The sequence below is a fragment of the Macrobrachium rosenbergii genome, chromosome 19, assembly GCF_040412425.1.
Source record: "Macrobrachium rosenbergii isolate ZJJX-2024 chromosome 19, ASM4041242v1, whole genome shotgun sequence".
Taxonomy (NCBI): Eukaryota; Metazoa; Arthropoda; class Malacostraca; order Decapoda; family Palaemonidae; genus Macrobrachium; species Macrobrachium rosenbergii.
Genome location: NC_089759.1, coordinates 27,978,436 through 27,998,458, shown reverse-complemented (window position 1 = coordinate 27,998,458; position 20,023 = coordinate 27,978,436). Strand labels below are relative to the sequence as shown.

The window sequence follows — 20,023 nt, the reverse complement described above, 5'->3', positions numbered from 1 at the left end:
TGATGTACTCCATCAAAACAACCAAACAGTAGCTATAGTTTGTTATTGTCATTCTCCTTGCAATGGAGTTACAACTTCAAGATTTCACAAAGCTGCTGGATATTTTCAGTATCCTTGAAGTCTAGGATGATTGATCAAAAACTCATTCTGCACTGGAAGCAATATGGGTAACACAGTTTACAGCAGAAGCCTTATATCCTGATGTAGTAGATCCCATCATCTGTTTCAAGTTGTAACATTCAGAATATTGTAAAATGGAAAAAAATCAGGTGGGTGAGCAATAAACATAACAGTAAACCTCCTCTGTGAGCAATAAACATAACAGTAAACCTCCTCTGTGCTACCTTTTCACTCTGAGCTATCATCCAGCTAATTTTTTGTATAAAGGTATTATGAACATGTGTATCAAAGTCACAATTTCTTTGAAAAGGAAAAAATCAAAGGAACTAACCTGAACCATTTTCCACACAGACGACACTTGTATTTTGATTCTGCACTGTGAGTCTGCATATGCTTCTTCACGCTGTCATGCCAAGAAAACTTTTTTCCACATAGTTCACACATGTATGGCTTTTCACCTGTATGGAGTCTCATGTGCTCATTGTAATGTGCCCGGTGATAAAACCTTTTCAAACATATCTCACACTCAATGTCAAACCTAAAAGATAAAATAAAATAACCATAATCTTCATTAATAACCAAAGAATGTTTACACATTTCTGAAACTTTATGAGCATAATACATTCAGAATTAAATATACTACCAAAAATAGTGCACTGAACATCATTCCATACATGAAAATATAAGTAAAAATTCATACTATCTGTAAAACTGCAAATATATTCAATTTTTCAATGGTAACAAGGGAACTAAGTATTCTGTTTAGCAATCACTAATTCCATGTACTATCTTTAGTAGTATAGGTAACTGAAACCCATTCTATTAATTCTTCAGGCACTTCTGTGATAATTCAAACAGAAAGGGGCCAATCACTTGTTGCAATAAGAGTCATTCTACCTTTCATCAGTATTTTACATTAAAGCAAGATTACCAATATGGAAATTAAGCAATATTTGATCTGACCATCAACCCATTTTTCACATCAAAACAATGCCCTAATATCTTCCAGAACTAAAGGACAAAGGTACACTAATCCTGGATGTTACAACAGATATTTCTTAAAAGAGGAAATAAGTTCCTGAGGTAGTGGAAAAGGAAAATTAAGTGTATCCTAAATTTTGCAGTTTTGAGCCAAAGTATAAACAAATACAAACCAAGTGATCACATGATTTCCCTAATAAATGTAGGCAAGAGTAGTTTTATATGGCCCTTGATCACACTGTGTGTTATTAAGATTCATGAATAGACAAAATGGATCAAAGAGAGCCTTTGCTCCCATTTGTCTAATCATGAAAGTAAAGAAGCTTATAAATTGTATGAAAAATACTTCATACAGTGAAGAACAAGGGCCATATAAAACTTTAATCTATGGTAAGGAGACAATAAACTTTAATACAGAAGACAAATCATTCATAGTTTACTGAAGTATACCATGCTGGAGTTTATATAAAGGAAGATAAGGACACAAAGCAGTGATATGAAATTGCTGATAATTTCATTTCATACCAAAAAACTGTAAAACAATAGCAATGATCATATTTGTGTTTAACTGAAATACATTTGCAGAGGAATCTACACATATTACCTATACGAAATTGCTGATAAATTCATTTCATACCAAAAAACTGTAAAACAATAGCAATGATCATATTTGTGTTTAACTGAAATACATTTGCAGAGGAATCTACACATATTTATCTAAGAAAGCAACAATCTTAAAATATACCCACTAATACTAAACAGTACTTCCGTTTTATCAAATACAAACCTATAATATGAAACAATTGAAATGGTTAATCAATTATTTCAAAATCTTTTAAATTTATTGAATACAGTATTATATACCTCTTTCAATTACCCTAAAACTAATAAAAAAAATACCTGTAACTACCTCTCAAGATACTTTGGGAAGATGACAGTCATCTTTCACAATAATGTTCTCAATAATATTTTCTTAAGTCATAGCTGAAACATTCAATAATAAATTGCCCTAAATTCAAAAGTTTCAAAGCAGTCACTAAGCATGTTATATTTTAACAAGATGCAGTTCCTCTATTCTTCTATAACACAGTACTTAAATTTCCAGTTCTACTTACTTATTCTGGTTACTACCAACAAGACTTACCTGTAGGGGCATAGTACCATCAGTGCACCTCATGTGCATGGTAACCATTACTAAAAGCATAATTGCATCATCCTTTCAGCACCTAGCTGCACCCACTTCATGACCTTTTACTCACCATTCCTGCTTCTTCCTTCAACTTGGCTGTCCAATCTCTTAACTCTTCTTAGTGCAATGAGGTTTTCTCTCAGTACCAGCTTTAGATCCTCATATTTCATCTTTATTTTCTGGATCTCTTTATATTGCTCTTCAATTACTCCAACTTCCTCTTTTCAGACTAGGCACTGAATGGCCAAAAGCGCCCAGTGCTTGGCTTACAGCCTAAATTTGGTATCAAATCTCATCAAACCAACCAGACTCCCATAAGTGGCACTGAATCCCTGTTTAATTACATGGAAAGCCCTTATGATTCCTGTGCTGGCATTGAGAACAGCTTACTTTGCTATTCAAATGGACAAGAGCCAGTATCCAACAAAAATACAATACTGTAATCAAAATAATTTGTTTCATAAATACTGACTACTAGTAACATTACAAATAGCTGTGATATTATTTAGATAAGAAGCAGACGTTCTTGAAAAAGCTAGTTCTTCAAGGTAAGTACTCCAGTGCTTATGGGGCCCATTAAACACTAATTGAACAATCATCTCGCTGAGTTTTGGCCCATTAAACACTACTTGAACAATCATCTCGCTGAGTTTTGGTACTGAAGCTGTGAAACAGAGTCAACATTGGTGGCAGAAGGGCACTTCTGTTATAAGCTTTTTTTTCCTTTTTTTTCAAAAAGCACTGCTGTTTCATGTGTTCATGCAATAAATCATTTATGTTGAAAAGCTGGTAGGTACACAGTTGGACCTATGTAACAACTTTTCACCACTGACCAACTAGAGATCAAAACTTTTTGTTGCAGATATGATATTTTTTCTAAAAATCCCTGAAAATTGACTGTCTAGACATTTTTAAAGTAAAACAAGAAATAGGATAAGGACATACTGTAGTCTGCTAAAATGCATAAGAAATAGCTGTAGTGTATAGATATGCAGACTGAACTACCTATGAATGCTTAAGAAGAGGAAAAATTGCCATGGGAGGGTAAATGCCTATGGAGCTAGCAAATTTCCTGCTTACCCAATAGTGATGTATCTTTGAAATGAATAACTTCCCTAAAGTAAAACCATGCAAAAGTTTATCAACATCTCCAATGCATGGAATTAATAGCTTGAACAACCATATTCCTAAAAAATTACACTTGACTTAGATACCACTCTTTCCTCATGATGATGATTTCATCATCATCATCTGGTATTAAGGGATAAACTCTAAAAAAATTACCCAAGTCAAAATTGAGTAATGCAAAGTCTTTTACAAATGAATCTGAGCTACCTAATACTCAAAATTTCTCAATCTTTCCTCACAAAATTTGATGGGACTGGGATGATAAATGGTACATTGAAATTATCCATCTCATAAAGAATTTTGCTCTTTGTCATGAAGTAGTAGCCTATGCGGTAGACTGAAGCTAGCTAGGCTTGTCAGCTGAAATGAAAGCAAGCAATTAATAATCTGAAAAATAATGTGCTTGATATCCCAATTTAAAGGTTTGTATGGTTCTCTAAAGACTGCAACATGAATATGACATATTTCAGTGGTTTCTGTACAGATCACAAAGTTTCTCTTCCAAAATGCAACAGACCCTAGACTTCAAGAGTATCAAGGCACGACCCGTATCTCCATTACCTGTTCACGATGCCAATTTGTAACCTTCAATGACAGATACTGAAAAGCTATTCATTACCTTAGGAATAAGTAAAATTAGCAATTAGTGGAATAGACGATTAAGGGCATCAACCACAGAATGCAACACATTTTGCTTGCAAGGCTTTCTGCTGATGATCACTGAAGTCTTGCAATTCACTTCTTGGTAGCCTGGAAAAGGTATACAGAGTTTGAAGGGCTGATGAAGCTCCCTGTGTTTGTTTCAGACTTGAAACTTGTAATGAAGCCTCCTGAAAAGCCTGAGCCACACTGTCAACTCCCAATAAGAGAGAGAGATCTGGGAACCTTGAGGATGCAGCTCCTCTCAAACACAACACACTGCTGAACGAAAATCTTGTGAAAATGAAGGGAAGTGATCCATGTACACTTCACGGCTGTCCCACCTGTGTGTTCATTTTTCCATGGTTTGGGTTTGGAATCAAATAACAACAGATTTTCAGCTAATGGAGGGATGTTGCTAACATATCCACCAAGGATGTTCCCCTCAACTCCCAGAGTAATCTGGACACCTTGGTATGCTCTGACAACTTCAACAGAATCACATGATTCCCTCTGCAGAGTGCACTTTGCAGTGACTAAGATGTTTCTTCTCCCAAGAACAATTCTGGGAATAAAGTAAATGTTCCTAACCCCAATCTAGTAAGGTAAAAAGGTTTCCAACAAACTGTCCATAAAGAGAAAGCCTGGTGATCATTAAACAATGGGCATTTCAACCCTTAAGCTGGACTCCCCTCTCCAATATTGTGGACCTCCTCAGATCACTTATTTGCTGTCAAGGATCTCGTCATGATGTTGGCTAGTTCCAACAAAGCATTCTGAATCAAAATCTTATTTGTTATTACAAATAAGAAAAAGAACAAACAGTACATATGTCCAGGTGAACAGTAAACCTAAATCCAAAGATTTAACTTTTTTCAATGACCATAACTGGTAGAAGAATCCACAAGCTCTAAGAGTCAAACAAACACTTTGTTATTTCTTGGACCTGAACCCTGCACTCTGCACACCTGTTAATAGATCATTACTCTCATATGTACCAAGTGTTGTGGAGAGACAAGTCCCAGTCTTGGATGCTATATGAACTGGAATTTGAAAATGGGCATTATTCAAATTCACAGATATCATGAAGCTCCACTATCTCATGGACTACCTAGCTGACCTTACCATCTCTCCTAATAGTGCAAGCTGAATGCACTAGATGAGGGACTTTTATGAGAGTATCCGAACATATAATACCTCAGGCACACAAGAATGTTCCATATAAGCTTAATGTGCAGTGTATGGTCATAAAACATATCAAGAAATGGCCAATATGCTCATCCAAATACCAAACAAGCACATTTTAAAAAGGTTTTATAAACATTCAATGCACAATAAAAAAAAATAGATTATCATCTCCCTCTTTTACCTAATCACTATACCAAATTTAAAGAAACAAGTAAAACATACAGTACGTCCTACTCTATGTAAAAACAAGTACCGTATATGAGGAATACACATCAGATAAGCCAGGAGCAGCCGCTATTGGTAGAGTCTTACCTGGATCAGACTCCGTATAGCTTTATCTGTATACTGGGATTCAGCAATGCTGAAAAAGAATAATATAAAAGGTTTGTCTATTTCTTAGAAAAAAAAATTCTAAGTAGAGATAATTCTACAAATCTAAAGAAAGATAATTTTATAACCCTATTCTAATTTAATAAGCAAGTACCAAAAACACAACTATAAGGAATATTCAGCCCTTTTGAAATCATGCAATTATTATTTTTGAACCCTTACCTTTTCTCATGCTGAGATCTAACATGACAAAGTAAAGTTGACTTATCAGTGAATGACCGTTGACACTGGCTGCATTCATACTTGTAATCTACAAAAAGAAAGTTACTTTATTTCTAAAAATTACAATATAGTAATACAAATAACATAAATATATCTAGTTACTACAATCATGTACTCCTTTATAGCAATACGCTGCTCAAACTGGGTAACTGACAAATGTTTAGCATAAGACAAAATATTTTTTTCATATATTTAAAGCAGTTAATCTGAAAATATAAACTTTCCGAATCTAAAATATACCGATAATTTACAGATAACTGCGATTTCAGGAGTCACTCCTACTGAAAAATTTTATATATTTTAAATGTAGACAGATATGAACATTTAATAAGGGATTTTCTTTGCATTCAACTGGAAAAAATTTATGCAATAACAGCACATTACCTAAGCAAAGAGATGAAAAATGGACATAAGTGAAACTAAGACTACACCGAATATAAAAGAAACAATATAGCAAAGTAGAACCAACAAAACTACGTATATTTCCATACGGCAAGAAAGATGTTCCTTTTCATTTGGAAAGTTGATAATGACCACAAAACCAGGTCATTAGGATTCAAAAGGGAGTTCAGGAGGGGGGCTGAGATGGAGGTGAATCTGGATGCAGATTCATGATTTTTATGTTTACTGTATATATGAGGAATTTAGTAACTGACCTGTCTGTCTGTCTGCCCCTTTATATGTACGATAAGTCTTTCCATATATGTTAACATTTCTCAACATACTATACTTTGAAAATAAGGACTTAACAATTCACCAACAGATGATATACATTTTATCATCTGGTGGTGATGGGTATCCAACACTGTATACGGTGAATCCAAGTATCGAGGTCATACTTGAACATCAGAGGTCAAATATGAGTTTTTCACTGCCAGGACAGTGTTTCATTAACAGCTGTTGTTGCTTGCCTTAACACTGCTCCTTTCTCCACCACAGCTGATTCTTCACTAGCCTCCAGTAGCTAATACCATTCTAAGGATCATTGCATCATTTTCAGATTGCCAAGTTTGCAGAAATTTAATTTTGATAAAAATAATTACTAATCATCAGTTACTTACAGGAAATATTGAAGATACTACTTTATCCTTCAACTACAGTATATTTCAAAAATAGCTTCTAGGAAGCCTTCTGCCAAGACAAAAGCAGAGATATATTTATGAGTTGCCATAAGGCAACAATACAGCTACTACTTCACTGTTGGAAAACTTCCAACAGACCCGCTTAAAAGGGCCATTTAACTGGCAAATTTGATCCTCTCATAAAACTTTGGCCATGAAGTTAGAATCAATATCTACTATAGAAAAAGAGAATGGCTGCTTTGTCCCTAAAGACCTAAGTAACTGACCACTGAAAAGTTTATTTAGCAGTTTATGGGATAAGCAGCAGTAGACCAACTGTCTCTCAGGTAAATTTAAAGTTGAACTTGTTATTGAACTTTCTGACAACCCCATGTAGGAGGCACAAATAGATACTGAAAGGTCATCTATAACAAATGTACAGTACTTCAGACCTCATTCAGAATTATGGCTGATGCACAATTTAATCACCTACTACACTACCACGAATAGCATTCCCTCGCTTACACCTGTCACAGAATGTATTACAAATTTGTATTTAACAAGTTATTTGTCAAAAAATACTCTGTAATACTACTGGAAAGACAGAACACAGAACCAATCAGAAAATTAGAAAGGTTAAAACTACATAAGGAATATTCATTATATTCAAACTATACACAATGGTCTATTAAAAAGTATGTAAATAAAAGAACTACAGAGATCTTACTTTCATGTTTCCTAATATGCTGCTTTAGATTAAAGGGTTTCTTGAAGTATGCATGACAATATGGGCAAGTGTGTAGCAAAAGGTCATGGCTGTGCATGTGTTTCTTAAGATGATTTTCCTGCAAATAAAAGTATTCATGAATACAGTACAGTAGTCTTACGTCACTAATAAATATTCACCAATGACTATGATTTTATAACTTATGACAAAAAGTTAAGAATTGCCATGAGTATTGAAAACTCCATGAGCAAGAATGAAAAAATTTTACTAGTGAATTTGGATTTCAAATATCAAAACTTTATATTTTATGTAGGAAAGAAATTGTTGTGACAATTTCTGTACAACTTTTGCTCTTGATAATATATGGATTATAAACTGAGTTGGCAAAACTGTCTGATTAAAAATCATCCAGCATCTCCATGTAAAAGGTCATTGATAATGTTCACAAAATCAAAAAGTTAACAAGCACAGAAAACTATGAGGTAAGAACCAAACTAAAACACTAGAGAGGTTAAAACATTCATATTAGGATTTAACAGCATACTATGACATTTGAAGGAAATCTGTCTTTGTAGAACAGCTAACAAAATACCTTGAAAGCTTCTAACCAGTTCCATTCTTCACCTATCTATACTAAAATTCACCGCTCCATCTTCCAGCTCTCCTGTAACCTCACAACTTTACTCCTGTTAACATTTGCTTTTTTAACTTTCTCCTCTAACAAACACTTTCAAATGTTTTTACTAATCTCAACATTTTCATTCACAATCACCAGCTAACACTGTATCCTTTGCAAGCATCAACCATACAAAAATTACTTCATGCATAACCTGGTTCCTTAATCAACAAACTTTCACATGATTTCCCTTATCATTCCTATAAAAATATAAACATACCTTGGAGACAATAGTATACTCATATCTGAGACCCAGCTTTAAACAAAACTTACCACTTTTCCAGTTATGTACCCTAACAGAAAACTTCACTTACACCATAAAACTTGATAATCAATCAATTTGTATTCAGATCTATGAGCACAACAATTCTTTAATATTCTCAAAGTGCAACTAGTCACAGATAAGGACTTTTCCAGAAATAATGTTGTTCATTCCCATTCTTCCATTTCTAGAACATGTGGACCAGCTACCAACTCCATGTGCACAATTTGACCCACAAAATCCTAAGACATCCCCAGTCATAATCTCACCTATTCACATGGCATTCCTAACCCTTCCTTGCCTTTCATCTTTCAGCAATCCCAAACAGAATCATTCATGTTTTCCCCAGTCCTGAACACCCAGCTCTTTGACTTTGGTCTCAATAAAAATAAGTCATCACTTCAGTAATGAAATAATATAGGTCTAATATTTGTAAAGAAATTACAGATATTCTTGTTTATATACAAAAATATAAATGATCTTACCCCAGCAAATCTTTCTTTACATACAGTGCAGACCAAGTTCTTTGGTTTCCCAACACTGTCAGTTTCAGCCTTCTTCCTTCGTTTCTTTTTAAAAACTGGGGTAGGTGGTGGTTCCATTTCCTGATAAAAAAAAAAAATGCCATAATTTGAAATCTGCAATCATTTTGGAACAAATATTCAGCTGCTAGATCCAATATTTTAAAACATGTATAAGTAAAGACAATAGTTTTACATGCTATCTTGAGGAAGAAGAGATAGCAGGAAGCTAAATAACCAGCAATCAACATGTATATGGCACCCACCAAACTTCTTGATGGATTTTGGATTCCTGCAAGTAGAGGTGTTGCTGAAACACTGTGGACCTCTCCAGCAAGTCACAAAGGATACTGGTCACACTTAAACACTGGTACTCCCTAGGAGCATTCCAAGCATGGCAAAGGCTCAGGGACTACTCAAGCATGGATTTTGCTTTTTGTTGGTGTAGTGTCATGACTTTTCAATCTAACCTTGCATGCTCTACCAAAGATGCTAATTGAAAATGAGAACTTTTTCAGTTAATATGTATAATCTTAAGGCATTTCAAGGGATAAAAGATAGCTTCTTAGCCCAATTACAGCTTCACTATGTCAGTATATATGCCAAGTTGGGACTCAATGGATATTTGTACCTTTTAAATAATTTATCTGCAAGATCTATCTATCCATCTGTTTATCCACTGATCTAATTTATCTATTATTGTTATTATTTTCATTATTACTGTAATACTATTATTATCATCATTCATAAATTAATTTAAAGAAACAACTTAGTCACCTTTCTAAACTTTCAACGGGCTTGTCTGAAGAATTTGTCCTTAAATGGCAGGTGAAAACTGAAGCAAGGTAAAGATGAAGAAACCACACAGCTAAGTAGAAAGAGCCACAGGGAACAGAGGAAATGTATAAAGCAGACAAAAATGCAGTTCAGTCCAAAAGGCCACTGAAAAGAACCTTCAGTGCTATCTGCTTAAGTGATTACAGCTACCACCTTAAAATTTTAATCCATCTTTTCTGTTTCTATTTTAATGTCATCAACACATACCTAAATCTCTAGTGGCCTTATTGTCACAGTACCATCGATTAATATTCGGCAGGCTTTGTAATTTCACCTGATTTCACATATATAATTAACTCATTCTTTATGGTTTCAATACCAGACATGTTCTCAAGCACTAGTCTTGATATAAAAATTCAAATGAAAGCATCAGTATTTCTTCTCTCTTTGCAATTCTTGTTATGAATGTCTTGTAAATGAAAACTGTCAGTTAAAATCTGCTATACTTCCACATTTATTAAATCATCAATTGTGGAAATTCCATACTGGGTATTTGAACTGAGGACCAGTACAAATTTCAGTCCCAACACAAAAACTGCAGGCTAAATAAAAAAAAGTTGACCTGTTATGGTTAATGAATGCTTTTTGGAATAAAAAAAATTCTAAATCAGTAACTGGCTTAGATGGCAAGAAAAGAGTGAAAATATTGCTGTGTGTACAGCAACAGGTTCCAAGCATAGCATAACACAATTTTTGTCATTTTCTGTATTTATGGGCTTGAAAAAAAGAGGTTTGTGTTCTAGATTATACGACTCAAATTATACAAAAAAAAAATTATCCTCAAACATTATTAACTGTGGATGAAACCAAATACTTACCACTGGAGGTGGTACAGGCTGGAATGATGGAATGCACGGGCGATAAAATATACCCAGAATCTCTAGCATTCGCTGCAGCTGATCCTCTTTGATATTGAACTCAGAGGTAAGCTGCTCAACCCTAGCATTAATATCCCAGGGGCCTGTCGCAGACATTCTGGTACTAGTAGCACATACTGCTCCTTCCTGATGTGAACAAATGTTCCACAACAATTTAATTAATTCAAACAGAAAATTTAAGCAAATGAAAATATTTACAATAGAGGAATGTTCTGATTACAGTATAAGAGGATATCTATTCCCAATCTCACTGAACTCATAGACAACCAAGTCTAAAAAAATAGAAACTGCATAAAATAATGGATCTATGGATCATTTAAATTATACTACAATCAACACAACTCCATCAACAGGAAAGAAAGACAGAGACGAGAAAACCTATTCATCTTCGTACAACAAATTACCTATACGTACAATATCATAATAAATACAATCACTGCACGGTTATATAGCATCCACGGAATGATTTGATTAACATTTTATTTACCAAACTCCAACATCAGTGGAAAATATTAACAAATTAAATATTTTTTAAAATTCTACTTATTTACTAAGAACCAATAATTTACATACAAAGTCTTAGACAGGCTCATGGAAACTGATGGGATTTTGTTAAATAAAATCAGTTTTTAGTCCAGCAGCTTAAAAGTGCACCTAAAAAATCTGGAGCAGACAACTACACTTCATGGACGTGAAAGAACAGTGGACCAAGGTAGTGCAGGTACTGACAGCATGCCCCCAAAAAAATTGTCCCAAAGATATATTACTCAAAATACCTAATGAAATTTTGTTAAGTTCCTTAACATTAAAAGCAATGCAAATGAATAAAATTCATACAGTTCAACATACCTGGCAACCAGTGCAAATAACACTCAGCTGAGAAACAGCCCCTTCTCTTAAAGAGGCTTGTTCTTGAATCACAATAGCACCCATAGATCCTTGGCATTTATGCATCATCCTTATCATTTCACTTAGGTTTGTCATATCCATTATCCTATATCCTACAGCTGGTATGACATCATCAACAACGCCTTCAGGTATCAAAGTTGCTGGTTCACAGTGTTCTGAAGCTTTCAAAAGCTGGCCCAGAAGATTTTCTTTCTGCGATTCATTCTGCTCAGTTATCCCAGGTTCAGTTAAACTCTTTTCAGGCATTACAGCACTCGGCATAAAGAAGCTGTCACTCTCTTCAACCTTTAAGTAAGAGGTACTTTTTGTTTCTTTTTTTCTTCTCCTTTTACTTACTTTCTTGACATCATTTACTGGCAAGTCATGATGCTGATTAAGCATTGTACCACGACTTCTCCTACTTCTTAAAACAAGTGTTGGCTTTTGCTTCTTCTCTTCAATTTCCTTGCCATGCATATTATTTGCTTGGTGGTTCAGATTTTCAAATTGGTGATGATCTGCTACGCTAGATATAACTGAGCATGCTTTAACATCTGACTGTTCAGGGTTGTGATTCTGGTTACATTCCTTTCCTAAACTATTCATCTTATCTATTTTAGGGTTACCAAGGCTAGCTAAGGTTAATGCCACTTCACTATCAGTCTCTGTGGGTGAGTGATATACAGCAGACATTGAGAGACCAGCTATATTTGCTACTGTTGTCACCGAGTTGTCATAACAAGAGGTAGATATAAGGCTAAACTCTGCACCACTTGGTACCATGTTAGAATGATTACTGACTTTGGAAAAACTGTTACCATCCCTGCTCTCAAGGACAATATTTGGACTGACAACATCACTGGCATTGATTTGATCCATAACCATGGTACCAGTACCTGTCCCTTTTTTCTGCGGCTGATGCAAAACATATAAAGATTGTGACATATCCTGTGCTGAATGAGCATATACAGTCTCAGTTACAGGTGACTGGAGAAGTTCATCCTCAGCTTGCTTTTCTCCCAATCCCTTATTCAAAGGCACTGATACAAGAGAATCAAACGGAACGATACTGCCTGCAGGAACTCCATATACCATTATTGGTGTTGAGTGAAGGCTTTCATAATAATTTTGGGTATCAATAGGCAATGATCCTCCACCATTGCCAATACTTCCAAGCTGAAGATCATGAGCAGACTGTTGATTGGAAAAACTATCAAGTTTCAGATTCTTGTCCCCTCCCATGACTCCTGTTGTGTTATCAAGCAAATTTGCCTGAAATTTAAAAAGAAAACATTTAGATACCTAGAGATTTCAGTATTCTTTAAAATGCTAATCATCATACAATAGCCCAAAATGAATGCTAGTTGTAACAGGACACAGCATTAGAAAAACAATTAGCTTGTGAATTACAAAAATTTATTGATCAATATTAATTGTTTTCTGGCATCATAACTTACAAAGCTACATATTTTACACCAGCAAAGGTGGAGTTTAAATCAGGCAAAAAGTAAATAAATAGAAAAAACCAAACCATGGTGTTAAAATTCAGATAATAAACAGTATAGGGTATTTAAAACTAAATTTAAATTAAAAAAAAAAAAACACTAGTTAACAGGCTTTAAAAAAAAGTTTCTTTACTAAACCACATCCTAAAACTTTAACAACTTTGTGGTTGCTATTATTATTCCTGACACTAAAAAAGTCTTATATTTTTCATCCTCCTCTTTAATCAATGTGATTGTTACTTCAAGACAACTACAGTACTGTACTTATTTCTTTTAGATTTTGAGACCTGAATATGAATAATCTGCTTATCTTGTATCATAACATTAATGAACATGAACACTTATTAAAATGATAAACATTAATATGAACACTTATTATTATGATAAACATTAATATAAAAAAATAAAAAGTTGATGCTTACATGTTTCTAAGGCAAATTATAAAATTACCATTGCTATCATACAAGATGACCCTATCATGGATCCTTGGAGGATATACAATGCTAGCCTACTATCCTCACAATTTTACAGAATTGATTCTTGAGATTGATTAACTTGGCAAAATGCCTTAGGGTTATATGTACCAAGCAATTATGCCTTGGGCTCTTAGTTATCAAATGCCTTAGAACCATATATACCTAGTAATTATTGCAATAAAAGTGGCATTTCCTAGCATTCAAAAACAATGTGCAAGTCTTATCTCTTATGTGGACTTGCATTCCTATTAATTTTGACTTGGCTAACAAAACTGCACAATTAGTACAAACTATGTCCTGACAGTGAAAAAATAATGTACACTTAAATGGTACTGTATTTCTCTGGAATGGCTTTGCTACAGCATTTTAGTAAATGTAATCCATAAAAGCAATCATTGATCCATTAACAATACATTACAAATTAAAACTGTATGAACAACTTTATCCATGTACAGTACTACTGTACTCTAAAAGACCTGCCTGTGCATCATATGAAAAATTACTTTTAAGTTAATAATCTTACAAACAATGAAATTTACCTGATGAGCCATGACTTGCGGATCTTGATTACCATCAATTTCAGACATATCCTCATCTATGGCTAAAGGATCATTGCTCAAATGATCAGTAACTCTTGCATGATTATCCTTGCAAGAGTGGAGTTCACCGTCATTAAGTGTAAGTTCTTCTCTGACCACTCCAATGTTATCATTAACTTGGTGCATTTGCCGTACCACAGGAACATTTTGTTGAATATTTTCCATGGCTGGACTTTGTTAATCCTTGCTTAATGTCTGAAGAGGAAAAGGAATTAGCATAAAAAATATGACTATTTCAAATACAAAACTACATTTGAAATAATTCAAGTTACTGTATAGTATTTTGTATTTATACAACACAATCATGTTTTATAAATGTCAAGACATTTCAGTAATTAAAATGACTATTAGATGATAATGTTGTGTGTGTTAACTCAAGCTTTAGGTACGTAATTGATTTAGAAACTGACTTTAAGTGTTTAGGCATCACAAAAACAAGGTGAACTACCCTTAACTAAAATTTTAAAATGAGAATACCAATACAGTAGAGTACTGTACAAATATTTCTCAGTAAAGAAAATACAGTATAGTAAACATATAAAATATATTTATAAAGAAACAGTACTTATGCATAAAATACACAATAATACCTACACTGATTTAAATGAATGGTATAAAAATTTTAATTACAAACCTTATAACATAATCAATACTGTATACCGAAACCACTGAAAATGTACTGAAATCACTGAAAATAACATTCAGATATGATGAAGGCTGTTTTTTTCAACAAACTTTAGTATGTCAAATTACTTACTCTATGGGATTTTTAATCTTGGAATAGTAATATACTGTACCTCCATGTTCCCTACACCAAACTGATTAATGGGTCTCATTCTACACTCTGGAATATCCTGGTGTAATATCAACTTTATTTAAAATGCCAAAAATACATAACACAGTACACCAATTAACATGGAAACTACCTGCCAGTGCCTTACCTTTAAAGAAGCCAAACAAAATGACTGGGGTCACCACCCACTAAAAAACATCAAGTAAATATGACTAGTCTACAGTCCAAGGTTATTGTAATTCATTGGGGGTAACTAACATGATAATTCCACTCATTTTTGGTTAGTATCGAGCACATTCTCAGATTAGATCCTATAACCTTATAACATGAGAATTCCATACTTGGTAAAGGCACTGTATCTGTCTTGCTGTGTGAATTGGGGTAACTTTCTTGGCTAAGTTTCCAGTCCCTTCATTGTTAATTGCAACAAAAAACTAGCACGCAAAAAAAACTTACATTCCAACCTCTGAATTATTAGGTAAATAACATTCTCAAACTGCCAAAATTAAGGTAGTATGATAATCCCTTCAACTTGCAAAACACTTAATGAATCACGAAGAATAACTGAGCTTAGAGTTCCTTTCTTTAGCTTTTTTTGACATTCCCTGATGTTTGTGATATCTCTTGATCAAATATGCTTTTCTTTCAAGCCAAGGAAAATTACACAACTGAGGTGGAGGAATCCAGATGGGGTTTTCCAACTACAATATTTTAATAGAACTGATGTCTAGGAAAATTTGTTTCACTCAGAACACTTTACTGTTTCCTATTTTCTTTTTTCTGTGAAAAGAATTTATGCAATTCAGTATCTTCTAATAGGCTGAGTAAGGACTGAGTTCAACAATTACTGACATTCAGTATCAAACTATCCCAGCATCTCTTATCCAGCAAGTCAGGGCACTAGAGACCTCATCCTGTCCTGCTCTATGATCCGAATGGTACAGAAACTTCATATTTTCTGAATATTGAGATATCCTTGTCTTACTTTCCTCTGGGTGTTAACATTATTGCCTTAATTTTTATTTCTTAGTTTAATGCTCAAAAGACTGATGACTGGTGTTATAATTTCACTGCCTGTCATAATGGGTAATTATTCTATGAAAAATTAATTTGCTCCCAGAACAAATTATATACTGGCAAGGTACTATACTAAGCTAGACTTTAAGCAAGTTATTAAGTTGTTAACATAAAAAGCTTAAGAACTTTTCCAAGTCACAAAACAATCTCCATGTTTGTTCCATTACTAGTTTTGCTTGTCTTCTGGGTTTTAGCATTTCTACTTCACTTGGGTAATGGCACAAGATGATTTCAGTCAATAAAGAAACAGCAAATGAGAATTTAATTTTTCACTCTAGTTTTTTCATAATCAGTATATTCTTTTGGTACCTGGAATATGAGATGATTTTATGTGAAAGGTTTGGCAATTGTTTTTTACAATTAATATTAAGACACAATGGTCTCTATTTGTAAATGTTCAATGCACCAGAAACATTATAATAGGTGCAGTACCTATAACAGTGTGAATGTACACTAAGGAAAAGAATACTGTAGCTGCAAAGAAGAGTAAAGATCAGGACCTTCATGATGGGGGGAAAGGCTAATCCCTGCCTATCAAAGTTATATGGCGCATCATGGATTACCTTAGGGTAGGAAGTATCCCTTGAACTGTTACAGTCACATTTTAATCAGAGTTAAAGATAAGGTAGTGCTTTACCCTCTGGCAAGGGAAATATTGCACAAGGTTAGGTTCAGACTTATACTACAATACTGGCATTTTCTCATTTTTGCAGAGATAAAAACTTGAAGCTTTGGCTATCATATTACTCACACAACTTCTTTTACTTTAAAAGTATTTAGCAAGTGTTGTTGGTGCTATTCACAATTTCCCCTAGCCCCAAAACATAATTTTCCGTGCATAGCAGCCTGTGGGGGGGGGACCCAATGTTTGATTCAATAACAGACAAGCTGTGGGGAAAAAACAAATGCTTATTGTATCGAGAGAAGAATCAGTTCTCATTACCATTAGAGTATAGGACAGATGTACGCTTTGTACAAGGTGCATTTGGTCAAGTTCTAAGTAGGCTACTTAGTTTTGTAAATGTGGTTTCTTCACCTACGAATACAACACAGCCCAACCCTGTCCCCGATAGAAAAATTAAGTAATCAGACTGCCAAACTGACAATTGTGATTCCTGAAGGTCAGTACTCTAAAAGCTTCCCAACTGGAAAGCTAACAAGGCCTGGCTCAATAAAGCAGCTTGCATAAATACAAAACCATGTCAGATGCCACAGAGTGGCGGTAATTACTTCAACCTGGTGGTTTTATTGCCACATGTAATTTTATTAATGCGACCAAAGCACTCAGGCACAGCAATTTAAGGTATATAATCTCTACTGATAAGAGCCTCTCTGTGACGTTCATATAGGCAAGTACCAGAATTGTAAACAATGCATCAGAGACCAGCTTTGACGAGAGTGATTTTTGAGATCAAAAAATAGACAAAACGACCGATAACCCATTAAAGATTCCGCATAGAAAACGACTGATATTGCGTACCTTATAGAAATATGCAATTATGAAAGCACATAAAATGTATTTTAACATACCCACGGGGTTACTTTGTGTTTACAGGAGTGTGGGACGAGAATATAGAACTATCACCAATGTTAACGCAATGAGCTGACAGTAAAACACCTAAGTGACGTTTCCTCTTCTTCTCTCTTTCTTCCCCCAACAACGATCACACACACACACACACACACACACCTGTTCTTTACATGATACTGGGTTCGGTTATTTTTCAAATTGTGATAACAAATTTTTGCTTGTTTTAACAAATTTCAATAGGCGAACTCCCAACGGTGATTTTTTTTCTAGTAAAATACAAGATTTGTAAGATTATTAGCTGAATTAAACTTTTATAAATGTTCTTTTATTAGCACTATCAATGTTTTTCCCCTGGAAAAGAAAAAAATAACGTATTATCAGAATGATCATTACCCCGATAATCCTAAATTGATGCCGTGAAACGACCTGCGCTATAAAGCTCTGGAATATTCATATTCCCCAAGAAAACCTATGTACACGAGAGGAAGATTCTGATTCCACATTGTCAAACCAACAGCATGAACATGGCAACTGCATGGAGAAGCCAAACTTACGTGAGTTAAATTTATTAGGCATCTTGGCTTTATTAGAAAACTGACGGGTTAACTTCCATTTTATAGCCCTCTTAAAATGCTTTTCCTTATATTTATATAACTACCTTAACTATCGTGACCATCAATACAAATATTAGGAAGGTACAGTACATCACGTACACTGATATACTTGCAATAACAGTGCTGGGTATGATGGTGGTACTTAATTATACAATTTATACAATATATATATACTATATATATATATATATATATATATATATATATATATATATATATATATATATATATATATATAAGATAAAAATATATATAACTATTTGATATATATATATATATATATATATATATATATATATATATATATATATATATATATATATATATACACACACACACACACACATACAGGGTGTAACACAAGTTTATGCAAATATTTCGGCAAATGGAAGAAAAACGTAATTCTGAGCAGAAAATGTTCTATAAAGATATGCATTTAAGGCTTCATTTTGATGGTGAGGGGAATTTTAAAATAACCGTTCATCTTTAACACTGCCCTCGGGTGAGGGAGGTTGTTAATGGGAGATTGGTGTAGCCTGGGATGTGGGACAGGCTGGGGTGAAGTGAATGAGTTAAGTGGACTGCTTGTCTATTAATTTTGATTCTTTTTCTTGCAAGTAATCTAATTTTAATGATTAGCTTACAGCAGTGCCATATAGCGTTAGTATCAAGTAACTAGTGAAATGTTGCCTGGCAACATATATTTGTGATTGTTGAATTCTAATGCACTCTTTCAGGCTGCCTCAGCATGGAATTAATGAATCAGGAATCATGACTTATAGGCCTATGCATATGACAGGTGTCTGATGAATACTTTTGATGGAGAGGGAGAGATTTTTAACACTGTAATATATTTTAAATCTCTTATGGGTGTCTAGTGAATAGGCCTACCTTTCATGGAAGGGAGATTCAACTAGGCATGCTATTTTTTTTTTTTTATTCTTATATTGGTTTCCAATGAATAGGCCTACCATTGATGGAGGGGTTTCAGTGATGCATACATTTTTTCTTTTGTTCAGTATCTAAAGAATACATTTGATTGGGAGATACTTTATTCACATCAGCCTAATCACTCCAATCTCCTCCTCCTCCCCCCATCCATATCCCTGACCACTCTGACATCCTTACACCACCTTACTCATCTGAGAGCAGCATTTTTGATAATGGTTAGGTATTTTAAAATTCCCCTTACCAGTAAACAAAGCCTTAAAATGCATATCTTTATAGAACATTTTCTGCTCAAAAATACTTTTCATTCATTTCTCAAAATATTTGCATAAATATGTTGCATATATATATATATATATATATATATATATATATATATATATATATATATATATATATGTAGAACATTTTCTGCTAGAAAATACTTTTTCATTCATTTCTCAAAATATTTGCATAAACTCATGTTAAATATATATATATATATATATATATATATATATATATATATATATATATATATATATATATATATATATATATATATATATATATATATATATATATATATATATATATATATATATATATATATATATATATATATATATATATATATATATGAACTCTATGCAACCACCAGAACCTGCAACAAGAGAGTCAACAGTTGTTGCAGGACACAAACAACCAGGAAGGAAAGGATTGAGTATGTGTCCACAATCATCACCCTAGCATCATGCGAAGTTTAATGACACCCTATACTCCACACACCTGGA

General features: G+C 33.9%; 1 protein-coding gene across 3 annotated transcripts in view; it reads right to left on the bottom strand.

Moving 5' to 3' along the window:
* LOC136848781 (uncharacterized) overlaps positions 1-17,816 on the bottom strand; it is a 28,092-nt gene extending 10,276 nt beyond the window's left edge. Inside the window, exons 1-8 of one of the 3 annotated variants that reach the window (XM_067121374.1) lie at positions 17,688-17,816; positions 14,228-14,482; positions 11,669-12,979; positions 10,760-10,945; positions 9,069-9,188; positions 7,646-7,763; positions 5,798-5,885; positions 452-658 (exon numbers count right to left, since the gene is read on the bottom strand). In XM_067121374.1, the coding sequence (XP_066977475.1) occupies positions 452-658; positions 5,798-5,885; positions 7,646-7,763; positions 9,069-9,188; positions 10,760-10,945; positions 11,669-12,979; positions 14,228-14,452 (2,255 nt within the window). In that variant the 5' untranslated portion in view covers positions 14,453-14,482; positions 17,688-17,816. Of the gene's footprint in view, positions 1-451; positions 659-5,797; positions 5,886-7,645; positions 7,764-9,068; positions 9,189-10,759; positions 10,946-11,668; positions 12,980-14,227; positions 14,483-17,387; positions 17,476-17,687 lie in introns of those variants that run through there. The other 2 variants (XM_067121375.1, XM_067121376.1) reach the window with 2 other exon arrangements.
* Positions 17,817-20,023: the final 2,207 nt, after the last annotated feature.